The sequence below is a fragment of the Camelina sativa genome, chromosome 8, assembly GCF_030686135.1.
Source record: "Camelina sativa cultivar CO46 ecotype springtype chromosome 8, ASM3068613v1".
Classification (NCBI taxonomy): Eukaryota; Viridiplantae; Streptophyta; class Magnoliopsida; order Brassicales; family Brassicaceae; genus Camelina; species Camelina sativa.
In genome coordinates this window covers 5,009,083-5,035,421 of record NC_141887.1, presented here as the reverse complement: position 1 = coordinate 5,035,421, position 26,339 = coordinate 5,009,083, and the positions used below count along the sequence as shown (strand labels likewise).

General features: G+C 35.8%; 6 protein-coding genes and 1 pseudogene across 11 annotated transcripts; 5 read left to right on the top strand and 2 right to left on the bottom strand.

The window, feature by feature from the left end:
• The first annotated feature begins 551 nt into the window (after nt 1-551).
• Nucleotides 552-2,590, top strand: LOC104706298 (uncharacterized). The gene is made up of 2 exons (XM_010422472.3): nt 552-1,004; nt 2,127-2,590. Exons 1-2 carry the CDS (start codon nt 644-646, stop codon nt 2,447-2,449), a joined length of 684 nt encoding a protein of 227 aa, XP_010420774.1. The 5' UTR covers nt 552-643; the 3' UTR covers nt 2,450-2,590.
• Nucleotides 2,591-2,808: 218 nt separating this feature from the next.
• LOC104706296 (outer envelope protein 80, chloroplastic) lies at nt 2,809-7,476 on the bottom strand. Of its 4 annotated transcripts, none has more exons than XM_010422471.3 (16): nt 6,489-7,476; nt 6,274-6,367; nt 5,899-5,981; nt 5,706-5,803; nt 5,505-5,574; nt 5,142-5,235; nt 4,877-4,958; nt 4,747-4,782; nt 4,500-4,653; nt 4,270-4,410; nt 4,034-4,104; nt 3,842-3,920; nt 3,648-3,763; nt 3,410-3,557; nt 3,256-3,325; nt 2,809-3,141 (listed from the first exon to the last, which is right to left on the bottom strand). In XM_010422471.3, the coding sequence occupies exons 1-16, from the start codon at nt 7,212-7,214 to the stop codon at nt 2,987-2,989; spliced, it is 2,217 nt and encodes a 738-aa protein (XP_010420773.1). In that variant the 5' UTR covers nt 7,215-7,476; the 3' UTR covers nt 2,809-2,986. The 4 variants fall into 4 exon arrangements, with proteins under 4 accessions (XP_010420773.1, XP_087317924.1, XP_087317923.1 ...); XM_087461798.1 differs by having other exon boundaries at nt 5,899-5,989; nt 6,489-7,343; XM_087461797.1 differs by having other exon boundaries at nt 6,274-6,363; nt 6,489-7,336.
• Nucleotides 7,477-7,741: 265 nt separating this feature from the next.
• On the top strand, nt 7,742-8,923 carry LOC104709236 (peptidyl-tRNA hydrolase, mitochondrial-like). Its single transcript, XM_087460988.1, has 6 exons — nt 7,742-7,746; nt 7,963-8,068; nt 8,171-8,244; nt 8,465-8,523; nt 8,610-8,686; nt 8,789-8,923. The coding sequence occupies exons 1-6, from the start codon at nt 7,742-7,744 to the stop codon at nt 8,921-8,923; spliced, it is 456 nt and encodes a 151-aa protein (XP_087317114.1).
• A 1,111-nt stretch (nt 8,924-10,034) lies between these two features.
• On the top strand, nt 10,035-12,768 carry LOC104709235 (lysine-specific demethylase JMJ31-like; annotated as a pseudogene). Its single transcript, XR_015564773.1, has 9 exons — nt 10,035-10,329; nt 10,431-10,499; nt 10,586-10,712; nt 10,986-11,058; nt 11,174-11,290; nt 11,764-11,883; nt 12,002-12,020; nt 12,139-12,220; nt 12,301-12,768. The product of XR_015564773.1 is annotated as a lysine-specific demethylase JMJ31-like (transcript).
• LOC147939689 (uncharacterized) lies at nt 12,637-13,244 on the top strand. Its single transcript, XM_087460987.1, has 4 exons — nt 12,637-12,651; nt 12,739-12,827; nt 12,914-13,040; nt 13,095-13,244. The coding sequence occupies exons 1-4, from the start codon at nt 12,637-12,639 to the stop codon at nt 13,242-13,244; spliced, it is 381 nt and encodes a 126-aa protein (XP_087317113.1).
• Nucleotides 13,245-19,788: 6,544 nt separating this feature from the next.
• LOC104709234 (uncharacterized) lies at nt 19,789-20,517 on the bottom strand. The gene has a single exon (XM_010425883.1). The coding sequence runs from the start codon at nt 20,515-20,517 to the stop codon at nt 19,789-19,791; it is 729 nt and encodes a 242-aa protein (XP_010424185.1).
• Nucleotides 20,518-20,969: 452 nt separating this feature from the next.
• LOC104706294 (ARF guanine-nucleotide exchange factor GNL2-like) lies at nt 20,970-25,629 on the top strand. 2 transcript variants are annotated; one of them, XM_087460666.1, is made up of 4 exons: nt 21,067-21,201; nt 21,337-21,621; nt 21,761-22,290; nt 22,373-25,629. In XM_087460666.1, the coding sequence occupies exons 1-4, from the start codon at nt 21,121-21,123 to the stop codon at nt 25,491-25,493; spliced, it is 4,017 nt and encodes a 1,338-aa protein (XP_087316792.1). In that variant the 5' UTR covers nt 21,067-21,120; the 3' UTR covers nt 25,494-25,629. The 2 variants fall into 2 exon arrangements, with proteins under 2 accessions (XP_010420771.1, XP_087316792.1); XM_010422469.2 differs by having other exon boundaries at nt 20,970-21,621.
• The last annotated feature ends 710 nt before the right edge of the window (nt 25,630-26,339 follow it).

Below are 26,339 nucleotides of genomic sequence, written 5' to 3'. Positions count from 1 at the left end.
AATATGAAATTAAATTTAAATATTCAAATTTTGACATGTTACTCAACAAATTTTTTAATTCAATAGATATTAATTTTAAAGAATAATATTACTAAAGCTTGAATATGACAATATGTCATAGATTGAAAATTTTATATTTGTTTTTAAAAATTCAACTTATGGTATATCCGAAAATAAAAATATTTTTTAATTATAATAAATAATACGATAATTTATTTGTTTCGCAAAATAGACTCATATATAAAAATGAGATGTAAAGTATAATGATAATTAACAAATTAATATGTAAAGTTAGATATCAAAAGATTTTATTTGATGAATAATTTAATAAAAGAAATTAATATGGTAATTTAGATGATATGATTCTTTAAAATATTCTCTTTAAGATTTTCAATATAAACTATTTATAACTAATTAATTATCATTAATGTCAATATAAACTATTTGTAATTAATTAATTATCATAATGTATAACCTATTTGTAATCAATTTATTATGTTGTGTATTTCCGTTTTATTATAAAAGGGTGTTATATATTTTAAAACCATAGTATTCATATATAATATAATATATAACATATTTATATAAGATGTAAAAACAAAAAGTTTCATACTTTGATTCATCTCTCTCCCTCCTCTGAAAAATGTCGTCAAACATAGTAGTGGAATCGTGTAGCGTTGAATCGGAAGAAGGGGTGAAGCTTCACACAAGAATCTTCAAACCCAGAAACGAACAAGTAGCCAGCGACGATGTGGATCTGGTAATAGTATTGGTCCACCCTTTCTCGCTTCTGGGTGGTTGTCAAGCTCTGCTCAAAGGCATAGCATCTGAATTGGCGTCAAAGGGTTTCAAGGCTGTTACTTTCGATACAAGAGGTGCTGGCGAATCCACGGGAAGAGCTACTCTTACGGGCTTTGCTGAGGTCAAGGATGTAGTCGCTGTTTGTCGGTGGCTTTGTGAGAATGTTGGTGCTCATAGGATCCTTCTCGTGGGTTCTTCTGCTGGTAAAGCTTTCATTTTTTTTTTTGGTTTTGTTTCCCCCCCCCTTTGGTGATAATTGTTGATCTGGGTTTTAGTTTGAATTTTGATTGGAAGTTATAAAATATGATGCTCTGGTTTGTGTTTCTGATTTTTGTGTTGGATCTGGTAATGGTTTTTTACAAGTTCATCTGTAACAATTGATTTCGTATTCATTATATACAGATTGAGGGCATTTGATCTGTTGGTTTTTGTGATATTGTTAACTCTAAGTGTGACCCTTTTGCTACTACTTATTTAGTTCTCATTATAGGTTATAGGTGATGACAGAATAGTTGGTTATAGGTTATGTGGCAGTTGATGAGGAGTTTGCTTATTTACTTGATATTATCAGCTGAGATAACTTTGTTCCAGTTTGGTGTTGGTCATATCAATATTGAGATTAAGTTCCATTTTCTCTCTTGTGTATCTCTAAGTTGTTTTAGTTGATGTAATTTGTGTCGTCTAGATTTAGCATATTTTCTTGTTCCTATTTGGTGTGTTCTATGTTTGAGTATAGATAATGACTTTAGAAGATGTGACTGCAATAAGAAAGTTCGCTCTACTGTGGAGAAGAAAATCAGCGTTGTTTTAACTTTGAACAGATTTCAATTAAGAGCGTCTAGGTGATTTTGGGGTAAACTGTATGAGATGTTACAGTTTCCCTCTCTTTGTTGGAAACACCAAATAGGATTCTCGTTTGTTCTTCTTACTACCGAGATAATTCTCTTGTTTGTGTGACATCATTCTGCAATTGATATAAATCCTTTCAGGAGTTTTTAAAAGACTATGAAAGTATCAGTTCCAGGATTGCTTTCAATGTCTACATATATTGGTGAACTTACATCTTTTACGTGTTTGTCATAGGAGTTTCCTTTAATTCTTGCTGAGAATAGAACCAAGAACATATAAGAAACTTGTAGATGAATTTTACAGTAATACATCTCGTACCCATACTGATCATAGTGACCGATTCTGATACGAGTGTGTGTAACTGATGAACTGATCACATTACTCTTCTAATGAATATTCTGAGACAAATTTGATATCTCACGCCAACTTAAGTATATTGTAAAAGGAAACAAAATGAAGTGATGGCTCTATTGCAGGTGCACCAATAGCAGGATCAGCGGTGGAGCAAGTAGAGCAAGTGGTGGGATATGTGAGTTTGGGATACCCATTTGGCCTAATGGCCTCGATTCTGTTTGGGCGGCACCACAAGGCCATTCTCTCATCCCCCAAACCCAAACTCTTCGTTATGGGAACAACAGACGGGTTCACTAGCGTTAGCCAGCTAAAGAAGAAGCTGGGATCTGCAGTAGGACGCACCGAAACACACCTCATTGAAGGCGTTAGCCATTTCCAGATGGAAGGACCTGAATATGATTCTCAGGTGACCGGTATCATATGTAATTTCATTTCATCCTTGTAAAATAGCACTTGAAAAAATAGACCATATGGGATTATTGTATCCTCTTCGAATTACGTTGGTGTATGTTATAGTAGCTGGTTTCTGATAGACCTCTTCGAACTACTTGGTGTATGTTATTTATATAGTAGCTGGTTTCTGATAGACCTCTTGAACATTCCAATTTCCAAGTGCTTAGATTAGCGAAAGCTGTGAGTTGAGTTGGAAGTCCCTGTCCAGTGTCTACTATGTACTAAAATAATTGTTTTCATATTCTTAATTATTACCACTTTGTCCATCAGATATTTTCTTCAAGCTTTGTAATTACGTCGAGAAGTGCTTGCTCATGATCATATGACATCCTAAGGATACAATTCCTAATCTTTAGCTCGAATCTGGGAGATTGATAAAATGAATAACATCTAGCATTCATATGCGACATCTCCATGCACAACCCCTCACAAAACAGTGAATTAAATAAGATGATATAAATCAAAATAAACAAACATCATCTAGAAGCAGGACAAGAATCTAAAAAGAAAAATAAATGAAACAGAAAATTTAGTTCCGCAGACCAACCCCAAAGTGAAACCTTCCTGCCTGTTGATCGTTGAAGGCATATTCAAGGCGTAACGGCCCCAATGGGGAATCAACACGCACCCCTAAACCATACCCATAACCACTTCCAGGCTTCAGTCTTGCCCCAGCAGGATCACCTAAAGGGTAGAAAAAATAACAAAGATGAAGGTTCCATGTGATTCTAAAGCTATTACAAGCATATATGGAAGGACTCAGAAGGAGAAGAAAAAAAACGAAATCCTAATCTATACCTGGGACGGTGTTTCCTGATGCAAGATCAGTACCATAATCAGTAAAAATAACGCCTTCGACCGGTCCTCTCTGCACAACAGGGAAAGAATGAGAGTCAAAATATTCACACCATTGGGAAATGAGATCTTAAGAATGATCAGAGAAAAACCCCACCACTGGGAATGACATCTCCCCCGAACCAACTACATATGACCGACCAGATCCTACAGCTCCCTCTTCGTAACCTCTTACGCTGTTTGTTCCACCGATCACGAATGCTTCATGAGGTGAAAAGTTTCCCACCACATGTCCACCAGACAGACTATAAACATGAAAATAGGTAAGATCAGCTATATAAAACGTGGGAAATGATGATTCGAATCCCAAAAGGCGAATAGAGAGGTTAGCATACCTAAAAAGAAAACGAGCTGGTCCAATGTGTATGCCTTTCCTGGCACGACCAGTCACTCGATTGAAACATAACCATTCGGGCAAAACAGGAAGCCCTTGTTCCATGTTAAACGCAAACTGGTGTAGAAAGACAGATAGAATTAGGCACTGAAAAAAAAGAAGGGGAAGATGTACCAACAGAGGTATCAGACTGACCATTGTTGATCCTCGGTCACCTGAGCCAGTATAAATGCTTTCAAGTTTTGCTAGCAAGGTATCATCATGGGTCTTACCACTACATGAGCAAACATAAAAAAATCGCATCTATCAGATTCATGTGGCCAAATACAGCATTGGTGAAAACAGTGAGCAAAACCAAAGACATTTCATTCTTTGGGACATATATACCTTGCGGTTAATGGGCTACTGTAGAAGTCCTTAATGATAGGGTTTCCTTGTTCATCACGAGCACCAGCATGCTAAATCATTCAAATTAAGGGTAAGGTATATATTTAGTCAAAAAGTCTAAAATTTACCAGTTTGGATCTAATCAGAGACGACAAGAACATATAATAAAATTGCTTTAAAACCATTATTGCTCTGGATTGGTACAGAGACTTCAAAATAGTGGAAACAGTAGATACCTGAAATATAAGTCCAGCAGTACCACTCCACTTTGGCCTGAATGGACGACTGTATTCGATACCTGCTGTAACCCGACCAATTGTGAGATTACTATTGTCTGGTTGATTGCCATGAACAAGATTCCCAGGTGTTCTTGAATTCTAACACAACACGAAGGTCGTTATTCTATTAGTCAACTTAGTATTCTCATTGAGATAAACAACAGAGACAGAACCAGTAAAGGTTTTACCTGAACCATGATAGATCTGGATGTCCTCTTGTCATCTCCTTCAATCCATGGATCAGTGTAGTTTATACGAAATATAGAGTCAATTTGACCCCTCTCTAGGGAAACGTTAAGCTTCTGGTTTCTTCCAAACAAATTGCGGTGAGAATAAGCGAAGCTGCATAAAATAATTACTTCAATTAAATCAGTGATGTATTTATAAATACATAATTTTACCTACAATAAACAGCAATGCCATATCATTTTTTACCTTCCAATTAGTCCTGATAGAGGGCCACTCGTAATCCTACAAATTAGAAATGGACAAACTTGGTCATCAAGCTACGAAAGAAAAACAGTGAATCCCTGTAAGTAGCAAAAAAAAACAAACTAAAACTTACCCACTAGATATCCCACCACCAGCAGAGAAGCCTCCACTGGGACGCTCGACACAGTTCATGATCAAATCAACCTTCCCACTATCTAACAATCACAGGAATAAAAAACAAGGAAAAGAAGAAAGTTTCAGAATCAGACACTGTCAAAACCTGTTATTGTGCCAAAAGATAAGCAAGGCATTTACTTTCTCAACTCATATTACTGCACCTTAAGCACAAAACGAAAATAAAAAGCATGAGCTGAAAATAAAGGAATACATTTACTCACCTCCTGCAGGTTGTGGTATAATACTAACATCTTCCATGATTCCCATGGCTAGTACAGTGTCTACATCCCTCTTCCCTTGAAGCATGCTGTAGACCTACATCGACCAAAAGCCAGATTAGACAGCATGTATATGTAGAGATCCTACTTACAGGCTCATGCATAGAGACAAATCTTCAAGGCCAAAATTTTATGATACCATCATGAGTGATTAACCTTAATACAAAATAAGATCTCCAAAGGTTTCATATATAGATGATGCAATCAGAAGTGGTTTGTAAAATAATCATACAGCTCAGGTAGACTACAATGTTTTAGTCAACGACTTATCTTTACATCTAAAGCTGAGAAATGCCCAAAAAATACCTGTCCCTTCTTTGTTGTAAGTTGCCGTAGTATTGTCTCAGGGCTAGTCTTCCCTTTAGTTGGTTCCCCACTACATATAGAAAGCACCATTCTCAAATGAAATAGTTCCAATAATTGCAATAATAGAAAGCTAGCAGTGCCATCCAGAACTGCCTGCAATTTGTAACTAAATTCGAAAGGGAGAGATTGGCACCAGCTTACGTTTTACGATCAAGGAATCGGATGGATATGTTATTAACCTCTGCTTCAGCAACTTGAAGCCTTACTACACCTCCAGAAAGCGTATCAATATCTGAAACCTGCCATGGCAGACAATAACCACAATGTATAAGACTGTATCCATGATGTAGACTAATTTCTTGAACAATCTATACAGTGTCCAAAGAACACTTACAATTCCGAAAAGACCACGCTCCATGTACCAGCCATTGATGGATGTAATAGCTTCTTCCAGTCTCTTAATATTAATCACTTTCCCTACACAACTTCACACCAACATTTACTAACAATTACCCTATCCAATCAAACACACACCAAACACAAGGAACCCACCTAGGTAGCCTAATCATTTACATGTAGGCTAAGTGAAATAATACTCTGTTTGGGAGCATGGAAACATTTTGGGCATACTACCTACCCCTAATCTATCTTCTTCATTCAAGGCTAACACATTTAACGATATCAGGATTAAAGAATCCATCTTCCTGTACGATAAGTCTAGTACAATACAGAAGAAAAAAAGCAACAAGCCAAATTGGAGGATACGTACCAAACCCATTTCCAAAAGCTTCTTGTATGAAGTTGGAAGGAAGAACATTTGCGTTTTCACAGACTAACCCACGAAATTCTTGGTTTGGTTCTACCTTATGGCAAGAAAACAAGAATTATTTACATCCCAAAAGATTTAAAAAAAAAAAAAAAGAGACATTTTTTGTATCAAAGTATAAGTCTTTCAAACGAGTACTGCTAATCAAAGAATATTACCTGAAACATCAATCGTATCCCGTCGCGTGTATCAACAGCAACAGGAGTACAAGAGCAAAAGTAACCACTTTCTATAATCCTATGTACATCCTCTTGTACCTCACGAATGGTTAACGCTGAATTAGCTCTACAAGCTTTCAAAGCAGTCAATGCCTCCATCTCCAAATCCTTCCTCTCGAGTTCCTCACCATCTTTCGTTCTAACTAACACTTCACTAATCAGAACTCGTTCCTCCGCGTTTCTACTCACCGAGTGACCCTTCTGCTGTTGTGTTACATCCTTCCCTTCCACTGACTCGTTTGGTCTAGTTAGTGACAGAGAGGCACAGCAGAGCAGAGGCGAGTTTAGCCCACGGGTTATCTCAGTATTCTCAGCTCCTGAGTCAGTCCAATTCAATTGGATAGAAGAAGATTGGATCAGCGACAGCGACAACGACATTGTAGAAGAGTTGCCAATCATAAGCTGAGTGACAGAACTGAGCATCTGAGTAGGTGAATTGGAACGACGAACCGGTCGAGTTTGGGTGAGACGTGGAGGAGTGGGGTTGTGGCGATTGTTGAGCGATTCGAAGACTCGGTTGAGGGAGTGACGAGTGTTTGAGAGGTGAGAGAGTAAGGTTTTAGAGCAGGATTGGAGATTGGTGAGTAAAGTGTGTTCTTTGAAAGGTGGAGATTGGATTCTGATGGAAGATGAAGAGAAGTGAACATCTTCGTCATGGCCTTGCATTGTACCTCGAGAGCGAAATTGAGGAACAAAAAAGAGAAGAGCTTTGAGATAAAAAAAATAAATAAATAAAAACTAAGAACAATCAAAAATTAACAGCTAGGGTTTTGACTTTTGAGTTGGGTGTAGAAGAAGGTGTAAAAAGTGATGAGAGATTTTGATATCTTTCTGATTTTTTCGATTTAAGAAAAAAAGCCCATTTACGAAAAAAAAAAATACATCTGATGTCATGTCACTGTGTTGTGTTTGTGTTTCGTCCTAATTCAAAGCAGATGCGGACTGAACAGATTATATATGTACAAGTGAAAAGGGTTCTTTTTTTTTTTTTTTTTTAACCTTATAGATAAAAATAAAAATAAAAATAAAACAATAATTTAGCTGTAGAATTAGCCAATGACAACACTATTAGAAATACTTTCTGTGTTTCGAATGTCATTTTAAAGTTTTATTTTTGTTTCATAAAAGTGTTACTTTACATTTCCAATGCATTTTCAATGTAACAAAAATAAAATTTTAAAATGACATTCGAAATGTAGTATCTTCGTTGATTTACACATGAATATAACTTCATCCATTGCTATTTAAACCAAGGTATCTGCTTGTTAGAGGCCTGACGAGAAGCTTTATGATTTAACGGTTTCAACCATGACAGTATCATACTTTTGTTTGGTCATCAAAATCTATGGCTTGCCAAGTGTCTATGATTGCAATTGAATTAGCTGTATATACCTATTTTTTGTTTGTAATGTAGCTTCTTCGCTTTGGTTGACTGTGTTAGTAACTGTGCCTCTCTTGAAACTGGTCAGAGTGGACCTCTCGCTGCTTATTACAACTTACCTCTCAATCGTGTGCTTGTGGTAATCCCATTACCGTTTTTGGCTTAAGGCCTAACAATCCTTACGACTTGTTTCACCAGAAGACACTTGATTTAATTGTTTCTCTGGAATTTGGTGATGTAGGTGCATGATGACATGCAATTGCCATGTGGTGTTCTTCGCCTTCAAGAAAAAGGAGGCCATGGATGCCACAACGGGTATGGTATCTCATTTTTCTCACTAGGATGCGGTCATTTGTAAAACAGAGTTCAACTTTTCCCTGGTTCTCGTAAGACCATTTCTGTCACATGTTTCAGACTGTAGTATCTACCATCATGATATCTGAATCACAATATCGAAAACTCTTACCTTTATACTTGTTTGGGGTTTGACTGACATTAGTTTATATGGTAGTTATGATTCTCGTGGTCTTCTCAGGTTAAAAAGTGTAATGAACCATTTTCGAGGCAACAGGGAATTTGCTAGGCTACGAATCGGTCAGTTTCAACCTCCGTTTGACTTAGCACTTTCTCTCCCTCATGAAGATCATTGGTTCTAAATCAAGATATTATTATAATTGTAGGAATCGGAAAGCCTCCGGGACAAATGGATCCAAAGGCTTTCTTGTTGCAGAAGTTCAGCATGGCAGCTCGAGAACGGGTAAGCCTATGAGCAGTTATCGACATTGAAAACAGTGTGGCTTTAATCACCATAAAGAAATAGATTTATGTCTCCCTTGTGTGCTCTATGTTTCTGGAAAAGATGGATGGAGCTTTAGCAGAAGGGGTGGATGCTCTGAAGCTGGTTTTGTCTAAAGACTTTGGAGAAAGCTGGAGATTGTTCAATGTGGAACAGAAGTACAAACACTTGAGACAACATACAATCATTGCAGCTTGACCAAATGCTCTTTACTGTCTTCGATAAAGGAAGTGTCTTTTGTAGTAGGTTTTTGAATACCGGATAAGGAAGACTCATGTGCTCGTCAAGTCAAGCTCAAGTCATGTATAGATTTATGATCTTGTGCCCTCCCCCTTGTACCTGATTGTACAATTTGTTTTCATATAGTCTTTCTAGATTTCAGATTTTTAGAGTCGCTCTCCATTTCGGATTAATACGAAATTATCTGAATTAATCACACGGAATATGTACTTATTTTAGCGTTGACCTTTACTTGAATTAGTGAGTTTTATCCGACTCGAAATCCATAACAAGAATCTAGAAAATTAATAAACAAATGAGACATTAAAAACTGATTAGGAAGACGATAGGGGAAAGGGAGAGGGGGAGAGAGAATTAATGATATACTATTTGAGTTGTTGACGTTACATTTTCCGAAGTGGAGACTTTGATTTCCCAGTAATAAAAATGGGTTTTGGTATTTCTTCTCACTCTTCAGGAACGAAGCTATAGGTTGCTTGTAAAATGCCCGTCCGTAGTAGTACAATGCTAGTTATCTTCTTCAAAACCCTTATTAGAACTTCCCTAACACACACAGCCACACTATGGCTAACAAAACAACAGGTGTGTTTTCGTTACGACCAACAATGATACACATCTCGACCTTCTCTTGAAAACAGAGACAGAGAAGGCCTCTATCTCTGACGTGTATCGTTATTAGTTGTAATGAAAACACATCTTGTTGTTGTGTCAAAAGTCATAACTCTTGCATATGTATGTTTATTTTTGTTTTGTTTATTTTACAAAGACTAAATCTGCAAATAGATAGTGTTTCTCAAATCTCAAGTTGTGGAAAAATCACTGTCTTTTCTTTGTAGGTATAATTATGTTTTCTTTTGTACATACACACGTAAGTTGTTGTTGTTGTTTAAGCAACAACGATAACAACTTAGGAAAGGATCGTTGTTTTGTTTTGTAGGCTAACTCGGGAGATTAATATTAACACTCTACAATTTTGAGCCAAAGCGATATATGGAAGATCTATTATTCAAAATAAAAGAGTCATTTTAATACGGTCGTGACTGAGACGAGACGAATCCCCCACGCAGCCCGTAACAGAGTAAAAAATATGGCGACGGGATGCGACTTCCCGAAGATTCAAACCTTCGAGAGTGCTCTTTCTGCCGCCGAATTTGAGTCCGGATTTTGAACATAGGGGCTTGTGTCACTACATTATGCTTTGCTTTGCTCTGCTCTTGTAGGTATCACTGCCGTTCTCGGAGTTTATCAGATTCTGCAAGCAGCATATGATAAGCAAAGAGAATGGTTCCTGTGTTAATGCTATGTCTGCAGATTTTACTTCTATAGCTGAGGACCATATACCTGGACAAATATACCTAGCACAGGTTCAGATGCTTTCTAGTTTTCGTCTTTGTGCTTTTTGGTCTATGTATATTTTTCGCCCTTGGGGTTGAACTTTCATGTATGTGTATGTTTTTTTTTCCAGTTTCCAATTCTGAATGATGAGAAAGAAGAGAAGGTTCAACTCAAGATTCTGAGACAAGACTTCCAGACGGTAGGCGTAGTTCTTTTCGACTCTTGTTTCTACGTGTGCTGCTTAACTTGAAACTTTCTTAACATCAACTATCTGAATTGATGCAGCCCTCACCTTTAGTGGGAAAGTCACTGTCTTCTATCAATTTCTGGATGAATTCTTCACAAGCTCGATCAACTACTCACTATGATCCTCATCATAACCTTTTGTGCATAGTCTCAGGGCGTAAAAAAGGTTATTAGCCCATTGTTGTCCTTCACGTCAAAGTGTCAGGAAGTTGGTTCATGTTATTTCTGTCTTTAGTGGAATCAAATTGGTAATGTTATGGTCCAACTATAAACAACATTACTTCACAAAAAATTAAGGGCTTGTGGTTTCTAGAATGCCAATTCAGCTCGTTTGAAGTCAGTTTAAGGTTCATCTGAAATACTGGCATATTCAGTTATCATTTGACTATATGTTTTATGATTTCTTACATCTAAATTAATTTCAATCTTCATAATACAGTTGTCTTGTGGCCTCCTTCCGCCAGTCCCTCACTCTATCCGATGCCGATATATGGAGAAGAGTCAAACCACAGGTATCGTTATTCTTGGACTTTCCGTGTACTTTTCTTTGTGGTTACATCCTGGGAAAACTTGCCAATTTCTGGACCTAAGCAACTACATTGCCTATTATGTTTGTTGTTCATGTAGTTCGGTTGGTCTAGAAAATCCAAATTTATCTGATTATCCAAGGGCAGAGCATTCCCTGAAGCAGTCGCAGGAGGTTACTCTTGACGCTGGTGATGCAGTATTCATTCCTGAAGGCTGGTGAGTATACTCATATTTTCTCAGAAAAGCGCTCTTAGTAGCTCATAGTTTTGCATTTCAGGATAAGGTGAGTATTATAAGATATCCTACATCATCTGTGTCAAACTGTTTTTCCTAATCACTTGTAGTTATCATGTCTCTGTTTAGTCTGTGGGTTTGTATATGATATACCTTATGTCATATAGTATGCATGTGCCTACTTCAGCCTCTGATCCAGACGCTTATTGACATGGAAGTCCTGTAGGTTTTATCTAGACACAAACAAAGATGTTTGAAATGTTTAATTTGGTTAGCTAGTTAACTTGAATCATGCTAATGAAAGACTTCTTTGGTAGGAGAAGTACTTGTAATATAATTGTAAGTACTGAAATTGAAGCTTTGAGATTTTTGCGTTAGCCTCATAGATTCTCTGTGAGAACACTCAGTAGACAGGTTGATGTACTTCAGATTTAAGTATAATTTTACTTATGCAGGTTCCATCAGGTGGATAGTGATGACCTGACTATTGCTGTCAACTTTTGGTGGCAATCAAACATTATGTCTAATATGCCTGAACATATGGATTCATATTATCTGCGCCAAATCACAAGAAGGTCTTTATTACAAATCTTGGATTCTTATACAGAACATCTTGTCTTACCATTTTTGTTTTGTTGCCTAACCTCTATTCCTTTTTCTTGCATGTGTCTGGATTATGTGTCATACATTAAGATTGATAGACAGAGAAATGGTGTGTAAAGTTATCCTGTCTCAGCAGTAAAGATTGTTAGAGTTATGATATGTTTCCTATACTCGTCCTGATTTTGATCTAATCTTCTCACCTTTGCTTGTAACATGGACATTGACAGAGCCTGTTAGTTTCGAAGCCTTCATCAACTGATTTGAAGCAACTGTCTAAGCAGATTTACCAATCTCACATTGGGATGGCAGGTAATAAGACCCTGATGGTGTTTATTATGAGAAAACCTTCAATTGTTATCCTGACTTGGCTAGTGATGGAATGACTGCAGAAGGTGGGAATGGTAACTCAGAAAATGAAAGCGCTAAGAAAGGCCTCGGCACATTGTTTGATAGAACGTCATTGGATGATCTGGATCCTTCTGCTTGCCATGCTCTTCATGAGCTTGTTTCCTTAGTCCATGACCATGTTAATGCTGTTGATACAAGTACAGGACGGCAGTACACTTCACCTACACCTAGTTGTTCAGACCCAGCTACAGAGGGCAGAAAAAGCAAGATCCTGGTGAATGCATTGCCTTGTTTAGAAGATGATCGCATTGCCCATATGCTCTGGGATCTGGAAGCATTTAGACTTCGAGATGTACTCCTTGCAAGTTTACCCTGAAATGCTTTACTTTACTGTGCTTATCCTCACATGCTTATTTATGGATTTTGAAGGTTGATTTTGAGTTCCATATACATTTGTTTATTTTGGAATGTTGAAATAGGCTTTAAAGAAAGCAGCCGAGTCTCTTCTGGATGTAACTAGAAGTTCGCTTATCTGGCATGGAGGTCAGTGGCTTAACAATGGATCTCAGTGATTTAGGGTTTGTCTCCACATCCTACCATGATTACCAGTTTCTTCATAATCTCTTTGTTACTCTTTCAATATTTGTTGTGTAGCCAAGGCATCACTCAAGGTGTTAAAAGCTCAACGCGGGCTATTCGCCTAGCTGAAGGTAGACTAAGACGGTTAACAAACATGAATCCAGGTTCAGCCATCACTTCTAAGCTCTCTTATTTTCAAGCTGTATACTTTCACGGTTAACTCCATTTTTACCTCATCGGTTGCTTCAATATGCAGGAGGTGGTTCATCAAACCAAGACAGAGGAAAAAGAACCAATGGTGGCTAAGAAAACGAGGAGGTTCAAGGAAGGGATCGTTAAAGGACGTTCCTTATGTTTCTTCACGGCCACTCGTTTCTCTAAGACCACCACAAGTTATCTTGCATAACGAGCTTAGCACTAGAAGCCTAGAAGGTGACGACATAAGAGAATATGAGAGCAAGCTCATCCGTAATACTACCATGAGTGTCTTTTGAATAAAAAAATAAAAAAATTGAGGAGAGAGACATGATAACTACAAGCAGATAAATTAAGACCCCTTTCAGATCCTCTCTTGCTTGGCTGTCACCATTTAATTGGTCAATTTAAAAACAAAAATAATTAATTAAATTAGATAACATCTTTATATTAAATATTAATAAAATCAATATAGCATCTTCATTTTGAAGGTTGACGGATAGACATGCCCTGAGAGGCAAAAGAGCACACGTGCAAGTGAGAATGCACCTGAGGAGGAAGCTTGAGTGAAGAAAAAGATATCTCTTAAGTGGTAACAAACTTTAGAGAGTATAAATAGTTAGTAGAGTCTATTGTAAAGAATCATCATGCGTAATCAGAATTGTGTGAGTTTGTTAGAGATCAGAGATTGCGTTCTCTGTTCTTAGAAGACGAGTCTGGAGAACTGTAACTCCATGCTTGTCGATTAGGGTTTGAGTTTGTAACTTGGATCGAGAGATAAGAGAGAAGAGTTTGTATTCTCAATCTTATCAGGTGATCATCACTCAGATCCCAATTTTCTCTAACCCTTTTTTTCAGAATCCGAGTCTAGCTTGAGTCTTACTAGCTTAAGAATCTATTTTGTTGATATGGAATTGTAATACTGATATCATTATTTTTGAGAAGCAGAGCAAGTTTCGTCTAGATTAAGCTACTAAACAAGATTATCCAATTCTACATCAAATCTCCTCCTGCAAGCTTGTTTCAGATACTATTGCAAACTTAGCATGAATTTGTGACTGTCTACTGAACTTGGTCCCAAATTCTATATATGCTAGTAAGTAACAACCAGGGTACTATACGAAACTGTATTGGAATGCAAGTACCCAATGTTTAAAATTTATTTTAAGAGTATGTGACTCGAGTGAGCATTGATGAATGTGAGGAAACATGTTAAAATCAGGTGCAGAAAAGGACTTAGCCAAGTGGAAATGACGAACAAGGAGGCAGCACATCAGGCGTGGTTGGATTACCACAAATCACAGAAGAAGATTGCAAGAGACACGACCAGACTGGTGGAGTTAGCTAATGAGTTCAGCCGCAGAATGGGACTTAGCATCCCTATAAATGTTCTTGGCAAGATGGGTCTCAAAAACGTTCATCGCTCCTGGTTCTGACAAGAAAAAAAAAACACTGAGAAATTGTCGTGACACTTCTATAAAGAGGTTCTAGTTCTACGTGTAAGTAAAAGTGTTCCATAAAGAGGTTCTAACGGTGAAAGTGAGTTATTATTATAATTCACAAACTTACGAGATTTTTACTGATGGCGCTAAAGACGTCAAATTATATTTTTAATATATAGTAATGGGTACCGTATAACAATGAAAGCATAAACAGAGGACTTTGTCGTGCAATATTCTTGTTTTAAAACTTGACGCAAGTTTCCCACGCCGACGAAGTGACATCCACTGTTACCGACTTAAGCTTAATTAACAATTGGTTATGACGAATAAAAGAGAGAGCTAAACACGAAAGTTTACATGTAACTATATATTTTAAAATTGCGTGGTAGTGGTATAAACGATATCATATCATATTAAGTTATTATTATGTTAAAATACTAATAACACATACAAACACGTAAGTTCACATCCTTTTTAATAAAACGAAGTACATGACTTCAAATTGATAGACCATATAATATTAATATGGGTTATAACTAAGATTAATTATTTGATAGGTTATATAGGTTAATTATTTGATAGGTTATATAGATTTAGGATTATGATCCTCTTAAACAGTATATTCCAAAGAATAAAATAAAATCTCAAAAAATATTTAACTAACAATAAATAGACAAAAAATATCTCAAAAATTAATAGAAATTAATCACGCTTCCGTAGATTACAAGTGATTTCTGACTATACTAAAAATTAAAATCTTACCTAAATTTTTATCAGAATTTTTTGACTGAATAACGGGTCAAAATTTGAATATTTAAATTCATTTCATATATTTCTTTTGTTGAATTGTATAGTTTTATATACTATAATAAACTTTTTAAATATTTTTTTTGGAATCTTTAAAAATAGTTTAATTTGATATTTTTAAGAATGTCATAAATATATGATAGATCAAAAAATTAAAAATTATAAACACTCTATTTTGATTTGTTATAGCATGGGTCAATAATACATCACTATAATATGAAAATGTTCAAGAAATATGATTTCTTGCTAGAACACGGTTTACAATTTCAAAAATATGATTTATCAGATTAAATTTAAGTTTGGAATAATGTTGTTTGGTAGGTTTTCTCGGTCACGATGATTTTGACAAACATATGTTACATATTTGGTCCTAAAATTAATATGCGCTATACTATATGTTAAATCATAGAATTAACAATCAAAATACAATATATAATTTTCAACACTAAACAAATCAAATAAAATTAACAAACAAAAATTAATTTTGTTATCACACAAATTAATTCGTGTTATACGGCGAGTCAAAATCTAGATATACTAGAATATATCTTACAGAATAGATGTTTATTTTCATAAGTCATATTCAGTATATAATTTCATGTCATAGTATTCCATCCAAAAAACCTTTTAAAACAAATAAAATAATCACATATACGATGTTTTAAGTAAAAATTACCAAATAAACAAAAAGAATGAATTTCAGCATGTGTTCTCATATTCTAGTGTAATTTTATATTATTGATGTGGTATAAACTGTTAGTGTGTTAAAAATACTAATAAAACATATTACAAACATGTAATTTATTTAATTTTTATTTTTAAAAAGTCAAATAGTAAATGTTACTATTTTGACTTAGAGACAACCAGAATTTTAAATCACAAAATAATATAAATCCCAAATGTGATTGTGTGTGACACAGTGTACCAACAAACAATTGACAATTTCCAATTTGGGCCTATTAGTTAAAAACTTATTTTGGTTTTGGGCCTAACACTATATAAGAATTTGGGCCTAATCGAAGGTTCGGATCGAATCTCTTATTCTCGCAAATCTCGCAATCGCAAACCCTAAAGAAGGATTCAAGGATTCATTCAAGATTTTCAAGGTATGTACATACCGGATGATCAGTTGTTGAATATTTTGCTTTTCTCTCTCGTTTTGTGTCTCTCAATTTTTGTTTTGTGATTTTACAGATGAGCAACGATTGGTACTTAATTGCTGGGTTACTTAAATTCGTATCCGACGGTCCCTGCACCGATCTGGCGTCGCCAAAATCTGATCAGCACAAATAACAGAAATGGCATGCTTGGCAAGAAGCTACGAGGCTGGACATGGACATGTGGGATGCGCTGAAAGAAGCAGAGTGGCTCTTAGGTCTGTCGTACCCTCCTCCACGTTCACGTCCACAGCCTGACGAGCCTGACGAGGAGTTGAAACTTCAAGAGCAAGCTCAGAGTACAAATTGGCTTTGGACGATCATATAGATCGTTATCTATCAGCCCTCTTCCTAATTTTGTTGTGCAATTTTTATTGCTCTCCTTGTACATCCGAGTTGGTTACCTATCTGGCGCACAAACAATATGTGCCAAAAGTATTTGGTTTCCAAACAAGGATCCTCGTCTTAAGCAACTAGCAGACCTTCTTTACCTCAACAAGGTCATCAATGCAGCTAGAACCCGGTCAGAGTGGAACACTGTCTTATCCTCATCCAAAGCCGCCATTGAGTGTGGTGTTGATTCCTCTACCGTCTTATTTATGTCTCAAGTAGAAGTGTATGTTCATCTACATCTAGTTGATGAAGCATCGAAAGTCTTTGAAAAGGCTCCACCTCTGTTTTGTACAAATCGAATAGTCTTTGGCATGACTGCTCCACATATTGTGGAGCATGTCATAAAGATATTTTCAGAAGCAAAGGAGGTCTCCAAAGTTGGTTATGGGACTACTTCTGCTCTACTTAAAAGAGACAATGGAGGTAATCACGTGGAGGAGGGTACGACAGACCTAAGAGCCGATCCTAATGTTTATAGTGCATAATCTTGAGTGATTCTTGGATTCAGATTCTCAGATTCTTTAAGCAGGTCTTGGCCAGATTATGCACTATGGCATATCCATAAAAGTAATATGTCTGGTGCACATATTATATATATAATTAATAATTTAAAACTTATGCAATTCAGATTCGGGCGGTGGAAGAGTGTTGCATGGACCATAAGTGACGAATTTGAACATGTGTATGACATGTAGCTAGCATTAGAAGAGGAGAGAATTAGATAGATATACGTATTATATAATAATAAATATTAAATATTAAATAATTTTTACATTGTTTTGAATTTACATTTCTAAAATGTCACACAAATTTAAACTGTATATGAAATAAACTACAAAGAAGATAATAAGATGTTTACTAAGTTATTCTTCATTAATATTTTCTTAATTCAGATTTATTTTTACAGTTTAAAATGATGATTTTTTTGTTTTAAAGTTAAAATGGATTTAGAAGGATTAAAATAGAACTGAATGAAGATATTTTACTTGAAAGCCAATAATATGGAATAAGGAAAATGCACCAATCATGATGAAGAATAAACACATGTACGAAAGAGAAAGACACTACTAAATAGTTTGTAATTCTTAGACTAATGAATTAATGATTATTGTTCCACTAAACATAATTATACCTTCCAACTCTAGTTATTAAAAATAATTTTATTGTATATTTGGATATAAAATCTTAATTTTGAAATTATGATTGGTTTATATTTTAATTTTTAATTTTTAATTTTTTAAGCACAAATTAGTTTTGATTTTCTTTTTTGTCGTCTAATAAATCATAAAAGCAATGTCGAACTTGGAAGGAAACAAGAAGCAAAGACAAAACCAGAATAATTAAAACGCCTCATTTCTCACTTGATGATGGAACCAAGAAGGCTTTCCAAGTGAAAGATAAGACTGAAATCTACCATCTCTCGTTACACTCTTCGCGATCGCAAAGGCAACTGTGTTTGCCGAGCTCGCCACTGCAGTAGTTCTCCATGATGAAAACTTGAAAAGATTCTCGTGTATACTGCTCAAAAGAAGACTGAACCGTGGCCAAGCTACAGGGTTGTTTATCGCCTCAATGACCATAGCATTATTCAAAGCAATTTCCACTTTAGCAATCCGAAGTATCATTAATTTTGATTTGAATTGATTTTTTTTTTTACTTTTCTAGATTTTTTTATTATCTTTCAGCGTTTTCTGTTTTTTTAATTAATTATATTTATTTAATTAATTAATTTTAATTAAAATTTTCTAACGGCAATTGAATGTAATTTTTTACATATTTTAAAGTTAGTTTCATATTTGTACTTCTCAACTAATATAGTAGGATGAACCTAGAGTAGCAAGAGCCGTGAATTAATCTTGCAAACATCTTTCATCAATCATCATGCAACCAAAAAAGCACAATTATTTCGAGTAGCGAGAGCCTGTGAATCAATATTGAACCTGCAATCGCTTCACTCTCCATCAGAGGCTTTCCCTTTCCAACTGATTATCTAATTTGTTAGGCCGATGGATCTTGACTATGTTCATGCACCATAAATGGTATTGGTTAGATTCTTGGGTCAAAATGGTAGATGGATCTTAACTGATTTTTTCATCCACCTTATAATAATACTCGTACTGACTGTCTAGCTAAAAAGGGTTCTCCTCTAAGAAAAACTGATCGTTTTTTTTAACTTAAATGAATAAATTTATTTTGCGGTAAAAAATGTAAAACAGAACTAAATTAGAAATGATTCCCAAATGATTCCCATGTCCTTATTGATTTACAATTTTTGTAAGAAATCATTTTTCATAGTTTAAAATATTAATTAAATAGTTTTTATGTTGTTATTTTCTATTTTTATTTTATTATAAACCAGAAAAAAAATCATCTATATATCAATCTCCAATATGCATAACTTAAATTCTAAATTAGTATTCTTTTAATTGATAGTATTACTTAAGGTTAATAATATATTAAACTAATTTTTTTTACTTAATACAATAATATATTATTTAAAGAATATAGATTTTAAAAGTTAATTTTATTTTTTTATAATTTTATGCTAAGTAGTTTTGTGCTTACTTGTGTTAAATAAGAGATATATTTTTTTTGCTTAAAATGTGTTATGTAATTATGAAAATATTATTGCTATTAAAATTTATGAATTTATTATTTTTAACTTTTAAAAATAAATATAATTGATTAATGCAATTGAATATACTTCAAATTTAAATTGACATTTTATAAAAATTATTAAGAAATATAAATATAAGATTTTTAATTAAAATAAGAATATTATATCGATGGGTATCTCATTTTTTTTTTTTTTTTTTTTTTTGAATAAAATGTAAAATTTATTCGAAAAAAATGTTTTTACATCAAGTGCTACAAAATCTTAAGGTGTTTGTTTAAAGTGTTTAAAGTTTAAAACAGAACAGGTAATCTACAAACAAGAACAACTTTTGATCATGAATTAGCGTGTTGCTAACCACTTAGCCATGTAGTCCAAGTGATCTCTGTTAGTTGGAAGAGAGAGTAACCGGTTGCGGATAAGACTGTACAAATGTTTAAGAAACAGAGCAGGTAGTACCGATGGTTCCCCATGGCGGCGATTATTTCGTCTTTTCCAAAGAGTGTGGATGGATGCCTGGAAAGCATACCGCGGTAAGAACAGAGTTGTCTTCTCCAAGGAAGTGTCTGTGAGAAGAGCCAAGTTTGTTGTCCAGTCTGTGGAGAACTGGTGTGCTAGGAGCTTCGAGGTGAGACCAGTCCAAACTGCAGTCGAGTAGGGACAAGAGAAGAAGAGGTGGTTTCTTGTTTCCAGCGGTGCATGACACAAAGAGCAGGAGATATCTACCTGCGCGTGCCAGTGTTGCATCCTATCTCCGGTTGCTAAGCGATTAAGAGTGGCTAACCAAACAATGAAAGAGAACTTTGGCGTGGCGTGAGAAAACCAGACTTCCGCCACCCACGACACCCTCTGCCTCGGGTGTCGAGTATTCTCCCAGGTTTCTTTGGTGGTGAACTTTGTCTTGAATTGACCACCTTTGCCTTTCCAGAGGACTACATCTGCTTCTTCGACAAGTCCTCTGCTGCGAATGTTTGCCAGAGCTGTCTCGAACTGATTCAGGTGTTCCACTATGTGCGGTTGTTGGCGGTGAGAGAGAGCTTCCGCTACCGTTGCATGGAGAGTGATTCCCATATCAATAGTACCCCTTGGCCCGGTAATGTCAATTAAGCATCCCAGTGGCGACCAACTATCATGCCAAAAAGAGACTGTTTCTCCATTCTTAACCTCATACCGAACCAAATTGACTGCTAAACGGCGATATTTAAGTGATTATAAATATTAAATAATATATTAGAATTTCCTCACTCTGTGCTGAAAATTTATAGCCATCAAAATTTCTCCCTACAGAGCAGACAAGACAGAAGTTTGGAAGAAATAATCAACGAACATAATTGGTGGTATAATGGTATTAGTATACTCTTGGAAATAGTAAGATGTAACGAAATACATGTTTGGTTCAAATAATGTGTCTTAATTTTCATTGTATATTTCTTTACTTTAATTTCTATTTTAAGCCGTTGAGATATTGACGGTGGGTAATATGTAGGTTTCCTATATATGTGAAGACAAATGGTTTGAAACTCACCCATCACTACGTCTCAGCCACTGAAATTTACATACCAAATATAGTTTGGAGATTTGCATTATAAAGGCTACACCGTACATAAACAAATTAATAGAAAGAAGAAGAACACAGTTTGTAAAATAATTTTCTTTTTTGTTGGTAAGAAGAATATGGTAACATGCGATACAGAAAGAGTTGCGGTGAAAGCAAAGCGAAAAGAGCTAGGCATATCATGCATGCTCAACACGGAGGTTGGTGCAGTTCTTGCGGTCATTCGTAGACCTCTTGCTGAAAGTTACCTTTCTTCCCAAGAAACAGACCATTGTAATTCATCTGTCCAACATTCCTTAAAATCTCTTAGAGCCCTTATCTTTAATCCTCAGCAGGAATGGCGCACCATCGATCCTTCGGTTTATCTATCACCTTTCCTTGAAGTTATTCAAAGCGATGAGATCCCGGCTAGTGCCACAGCCGTTGCCCTTTCGTCCATCTTAAAGATCCTTAAAATCGAGATTTTCGATGAGAAAACACCTGGTGCTAAAGATGCTATGAACTCAATTGTTTCGGGGATTACTAGTTGTCGTTTGGAGAAAACAGATTTGGTTTCTGAAGATGCTGTGATGATGAGGATTCTTCAAGTTTTAATCGGAATCATGAAGCATCCATCCTCTGTATGTTAATTTCTCCTCAATTCTTTGTTTGCCTTTATCTTTTACCCCTTTACTTAATGAAAAAAAAAAGACATGTTAGTAAGTTGTGAATAAAACATGATTTATTAGAAGACACGTTAATAAGTTGTGAATAAAACAGGATTTACTAGAAGATCAAGCGGTTTGCACAATTGTCAATACATGTTTCCAAGTGGTACAACAATCTTCTGGGAGAGGAGATTTGTTGCAACGAAATGGAAGATACGCAATGCACGAGCTGATTCAGATAATCTTCTCTAGATTACCTGATTTTGATGTAAGAGGAGATGAAGGTGGTGAGGATACAGAATCTGATACTGACGAAATCGACATGAGTGGCGGATATGGAATCAGATGTTGCATCGACATTTTCCATTTCTTATGTTCTTTGCTCAATGTAGTTGAGGTTGTCGAGAACTCCGAAGGGACAAATGTTCACACTGCCGACAAAGATGTCCAGATTTTTGCTTTGGTTTTAATCAATAGCGCGATTGAGTTAAGCGGTGATGCTATTGGGCAACACCCAAAGCTTCTTAGGATGGTTCAAGACGATCTGTTTCACCATTTGATCCATTATGGAGCTTCTTCAAGCCCTCTCGTGCTATCTATGATCTCTAGTTGTATACTCAATATCTATCACTTCCTTCGCAAGTAAGTCCTCTGTTTTTATTACATTTAAACCTAAATATGTTTTTCCTTACCAACTTAATTTAACAATGGGTTGATTTATTAGGTTCATGAGGCTACAACTTGAGGCTTTCTTCTCTTTCGTGTTGTTGAAAGTTACAGCTTTGACAGGCTTCCTTCAGCTACAAGAAGTTGCTCTTGAAGGACTAATCAATTTTTGTCGACAACCCGCTTTCATAGTTGAAGCTTATGTTAACTACGATTGTGATCCGATGTGTCGAAATATTTTTGAAGAGACCGGAAAAGTTTTGTGCAGGCACACCTTCCCTACCTCTGGTCCTTTAACCTCTTTACAAATCCAAGCCTTTGAAGGTCTTGTGATCTTAATTCACAACATTGCTGATAATATGGATAAAGAAGAAGATGAAGGTGATGAAGAAAATGATCAATCCAATATTATTAAGCCAACCCCTGTTGAGATTCATGAGTACATACCATTTTGGATAGAAAAGCCAAAAGAGGATTTTGAGACATGGGTAGATCATATAAGGATAAGGAAAGCGCAGAAGAGGAAGCTAGCTATTGCTGCAAATCATTTCAACAGAGATGAGAAAAAGGGTTTGGAGTATTTGAAGTATAACTTCTTAGTCTCAGATCCTCCTGATCCAATGGCTTTAGCTTCATTTTTCAGATTTACACCGGGTTTGGATAAGACAATGATTGGAGATTACCTTGGAGATCCTGAAGAATTTCATCTTAGTGTTCTAAGAAGCTTTACACATACATTTGAGTTCACGGGTATGAATCTTGATACCGCATTGAGGACATTTCTTGAGTCATTTCGGTTACCGGGAGAGTCACAAAAGATTGAACGTATGATTGAAGCTTTCTCTGAGAGATTCTATAAACAACAATCATCTGATATTTTTGCAAGCAAAGATACTGTTCATATTTTGTGTTACTCGCTTATAATGCTCAACACAGATCAACATAATCCTCAAGTTAGGAAGAAAATGACAGAAGATGAGTTTATACGCAATAACCGAGCGATTAACGCGGAAAATGACCTTCCAAGAGAATACCTCTCAGAGCTTTTCCAGTCCATTGCAACCAACGCATTCGCTCTATCGACACATTCAGGTCCGGTGGAAATGAATCCAAACAGATGGATTGAGTTAATGAACCGAACTAAGACGACACAACCCTTTAGCATGTGCCAGTTCGATCGAAGAATAGGAAGAGATATGTTTGCAACCATTGCAGGTCCATCAATAGCAGCTGTTTCTGCATTCTTTGAGCATTCAGATGATGATGAAGTGCTTCATGAATGTGTTGATGCTATGATTTCTATAGCTAGAGTTGCTCAATATGGCCTTGAAGACATTCTTGATGAGCTCATCGCTTCTTTTTGTAAATTCACAACGTTATTAAACCCTTACACTACACCAGAAGAAACTCTGTTCGCATTTAGTCACGATATGAAACCAAGAATGGCTACTCTAGCGGTTTTTACACTCGCTAACAACTTCGGTGATTCTATCAGAGGAGGGTGGAGGAACATTGTGGACTGCCTCTTGAAACTCAGAAAGCTTCAACTTCTTCCACAGTCTGTCATTGAGTTTGAGACAACAGATGATGAGACCTTAAACAATGGTGGATCAGAACCTGACATAAACAATTCTTTGAACCAAGACACAAAGTTTAACAGACGACAAGGTTCTAGTCTTATGGGTCGGTTCTCACACTTCTTGGCATTAGATAGTGTGGAAGAATCTGTGGCTCTTGGAATGAGCGAGTTTGAACAAAATCTTAAAGTCATCAAACAATGCAGGATTGGTCAAATATTTAGCAAGAGCTCGGTGTTGCCAGATGTTGCGGTCTTGAATCTAGGCCGTTCTTTAATCTATGCAGCTGCTGGAAAAGGACAAAAGTTTAGTACTGCGATAGAGGAGGAAGAGACAGTCAAATTCTGTTGGGATTTGATCATAGCTGTTGCATTGTCTAACATCCACCGGTTCAATATGTTTTGGCCAAGTTACCATGAATATCTACTCAATGTTGCAAATTTCCCGCTTTTTTCGCCTATTCCGTTTGTCGAAAAAGGGATTCCGGGTTTATTTAAGGTATGCATCAAGATCCTTGCTTCTAACCTTCAAGACCATCTACCAGAGGAGTTGATTTTTAGGTCCTTAACGATAATGTGGAAGATAGATAAAGAAATTATTGAAACATGTTACGATTCAATAACCGAGTTCGTTAGCAATATCATTACAAACTACTCTAGTAATCTGCAAACCAATATTGGGTGGAAAAGTGTTTTACAACTACTTTCTTTGTGTGGAAGACATCCAGAGACCAAAGACCAAGCAGTCGATGCTCTCATTAGTTTAATGTCGGTTAACGCCATACATCTCTCACAGTCAAGTTACGCTTATTGCATCGATTGTGCCTTTAGTTTTGTTGCTCTAAGAAATAGTTCTGTTGAGAAGAACTTGAGAATATTGGATCTCATGGCAGAGTCAGTGACAATGCTGATAAAATGGTACAAAACCGCCTCTTCTGATACTTCAAATAGCTACAGTCCGGCGAGCAACACAAGCAGTTCATCATCTATGGAAGAAAACAGCTTGAGAGGGGTTAACTTTGTTCATCATCTTTTCCTAAAACTCTCTGAGGCTTTTCGAAAAACGACCCTTGCACGCCGAGAAGAGATAAGAAACAAAGCAGTAACGTCTCTTGAAAAAAGTTTCAACATGGGCCATGAAGATCTTGGATTTACGCCCTCGGGGTGTATATATTGCATTGACCATGTCATATTCCCAACAATTGATGACTTGCATGAGAAGCTTCTAGACTATTCAAGGCGGGAAAACGCGGAAAGAGAGATGAGAAGCATGGAAGGGACTTTGAAGATAGCGATGAAAATGCTCATGAACGTCTACTTGGTTTACTTGGAACAGATTGTAGAAAGTGCTGAGTTTAGAACCTTTTGGTTAGGAGTGTTGAGGAGAATGGATACGTGTATGAAGGCGGATTTGGGAGAGTATGGAGACAACAAACTTCAAGAAGTTGTGCCTGAACTCTTGACCACAATGATAGGTACCATGAAGGAGAAAGAGATTCTAGTGCAGAAGGAAGACGATGACCTATGGGAGATTACTTATATTCAGATCCAGTGGATTGCTCCATCACTCAAGGATGAGTTATTTCCCGATGAAGAGATTTAGACTTGTACTACTGTATATAGATGTAATTTCTGATTTAATTATCATATGTTAATTAGCTTTAAGAAAGCCAATGAGATTCTCGTTATGTTTTCAACGAATTTCAAGCGTCAACTTAATGGTAATAATCCTTTCTAAATCAACCCCCAAGTGTAATTCAATCACCAAAGTAATTTTCATTTTTTAGGCGTGATTGCATTGCCATATGAAATTATGCAGCTTGAGAATGATAAGGTTGACTAGTTTTGTGAATGGTAGCCAAATTTCAGATTTGGTGAATTGCTCTGTATTTACGAATGGTTAAAAAAAAATTGGGATTCATATATGGGAAACTAAGCGAATTAAAGTAAACTCTAGTGTTTATATTTTAAAAATATATAAATTTCTATGTAAGTTATTAGAAAATATATAATGAGAAACTGTAATGCTGTATTCCAAAATATACATATATGAAAAAACAATTTAGCATTGAAAAAATAATAATAAAAAAAAATTATAATAATCTAATCTTGGAAGAAAATATTATTTTGTCGTTAATGGAAATAAATAATTTAATTAAACATTTAAGACCTTTGGTAATTAATTTGCCTACTTTAAAAATTTAATGTAATACACTTCAAAATCTGACTCATCGTTCATGTATGACAGATTTTCTACTATCTTTGTTCATTTGAATAATCTAAAACATAGCATTACAAATAAAATAATAGTAAATAATAAATTTCGCATTTGGCTAATAATTACCTAGTATGGATATATGGATATTAGACACCGAATTAACTGCTGTATTAGATAAGATTAGCAGATTTTATAACCATAAAAAGACAAAGAACACCACACACCCTATTA

What these genes read in the sequence shown, in the direction of transcription:
- LOC104706298 (XM_010422472.3), top strand. Translation starts at nt 644, where the DNA reads ATGTCGTCAAACATAGTAGTGGAATCGTGTAGCGTTGAATCGGAAGAA. An exon ending in TCTCGTGGGTTCTTCTGCTG is followed by an intron (nt 1,005 to 2,126) that starts GTAAAGCTTTCA and finishes GCTCTATTGCAG; the next exon opens with GTGCACCAATAGCAGGATCA.
- LOC104706294 (XM_010422469.2), top strand. Translation starts at nt 21,121, where the DNA reads ATGGTAACATGCGATACAGAAAGAGTTGCGGTGAAAGCAAAGCGAAAA. An exon ending in TCATGAAGCATCCATCCTCT is followed by an intron (nt 21,622 to 21,760) that starts GTATGTTAATTT and finishes TGAATAAAACAG; the next exon opens with GATTTACTAGAAGATCAAGC. An exon ending in ATCTATCACTTCCTTCGCAA is followed by an intron (nt 22,291 to 22,372) that starts GTAAGTCCTCTG and finishes TTGATTTATTAG; the next exon opens with GTTCATGAGGCTACAACTTG.
- LOC104706296 (XM_010422471.3), bottom strand. Translation starts at nt 7,214, where the DNA reads ATGCAAGGCCATGACGAAGATGTTCACTTCTCTTCATCTTCCATCAGA. An exon ending in AGCTTTTGGAAATGGGTTTG is followed by an intron (nt 5,982 to 6,273) that starts GTACGTATCCTC and finishes GAAGTTGTGTAG; the next exon opens with GGAAAGTGATTAATATTAAG. An exon ending in CCAGATCTATCATGGTTCAG is followed by an intron (nt 4,411 to 4,499) that starts GTAAAACCTTTA and finishes GTGTTGTGTTAG; the next exon opens with AATTCAAGAACACCTGGGAA.
- LOC104709234 (XM_010425883.1), bottom strand. Translation starts at nt 20,517, where the DNA reads ATGGGAATCACTCTCCATGCAACGGTAGCGGAAGCTCTCTCTCACCGC.
- LOC147939689 (XM_087460987.1), top strand. An exon ending in TGGCTTAACAATGGATCTCA is followed by an intron (nt 12,828 to 12,913) that starts GTGATTTAGGGT and finishes TTTGTTGTGTAG; the next exon opens with CCAAGGCATCACTCAAGGTG. An exon ending in AGCTCTCTTATTTTCAAGCT is followed by an intron (nt 13,041 to 13,094) that starts GTATACTTTCAC and finishes TTCAATATGCAG; the next exon opens with GAGGTGGTTCATCAAACCAA.
- LOC104709236 (XM_087460988.1), top strand. An exon ending in GGCCATGGATGCCACAACGG is followed by an intron (nt 8,245 to 8,464) that starts GTATGGTATCTC and finishes TGGTCTTCTCAG; the next exon opens with GTTAAAAAGTGTAATGAACC. An exon ending in GCATGGCAGCTCGAGAACGG is followed by an intron (nt 8,687 to 8,788) that starts GTAAGCCTATGA and finishes TTTCTGGAAAAG; the next exon opens with ATGGATGGAGCTTTAGCAGA.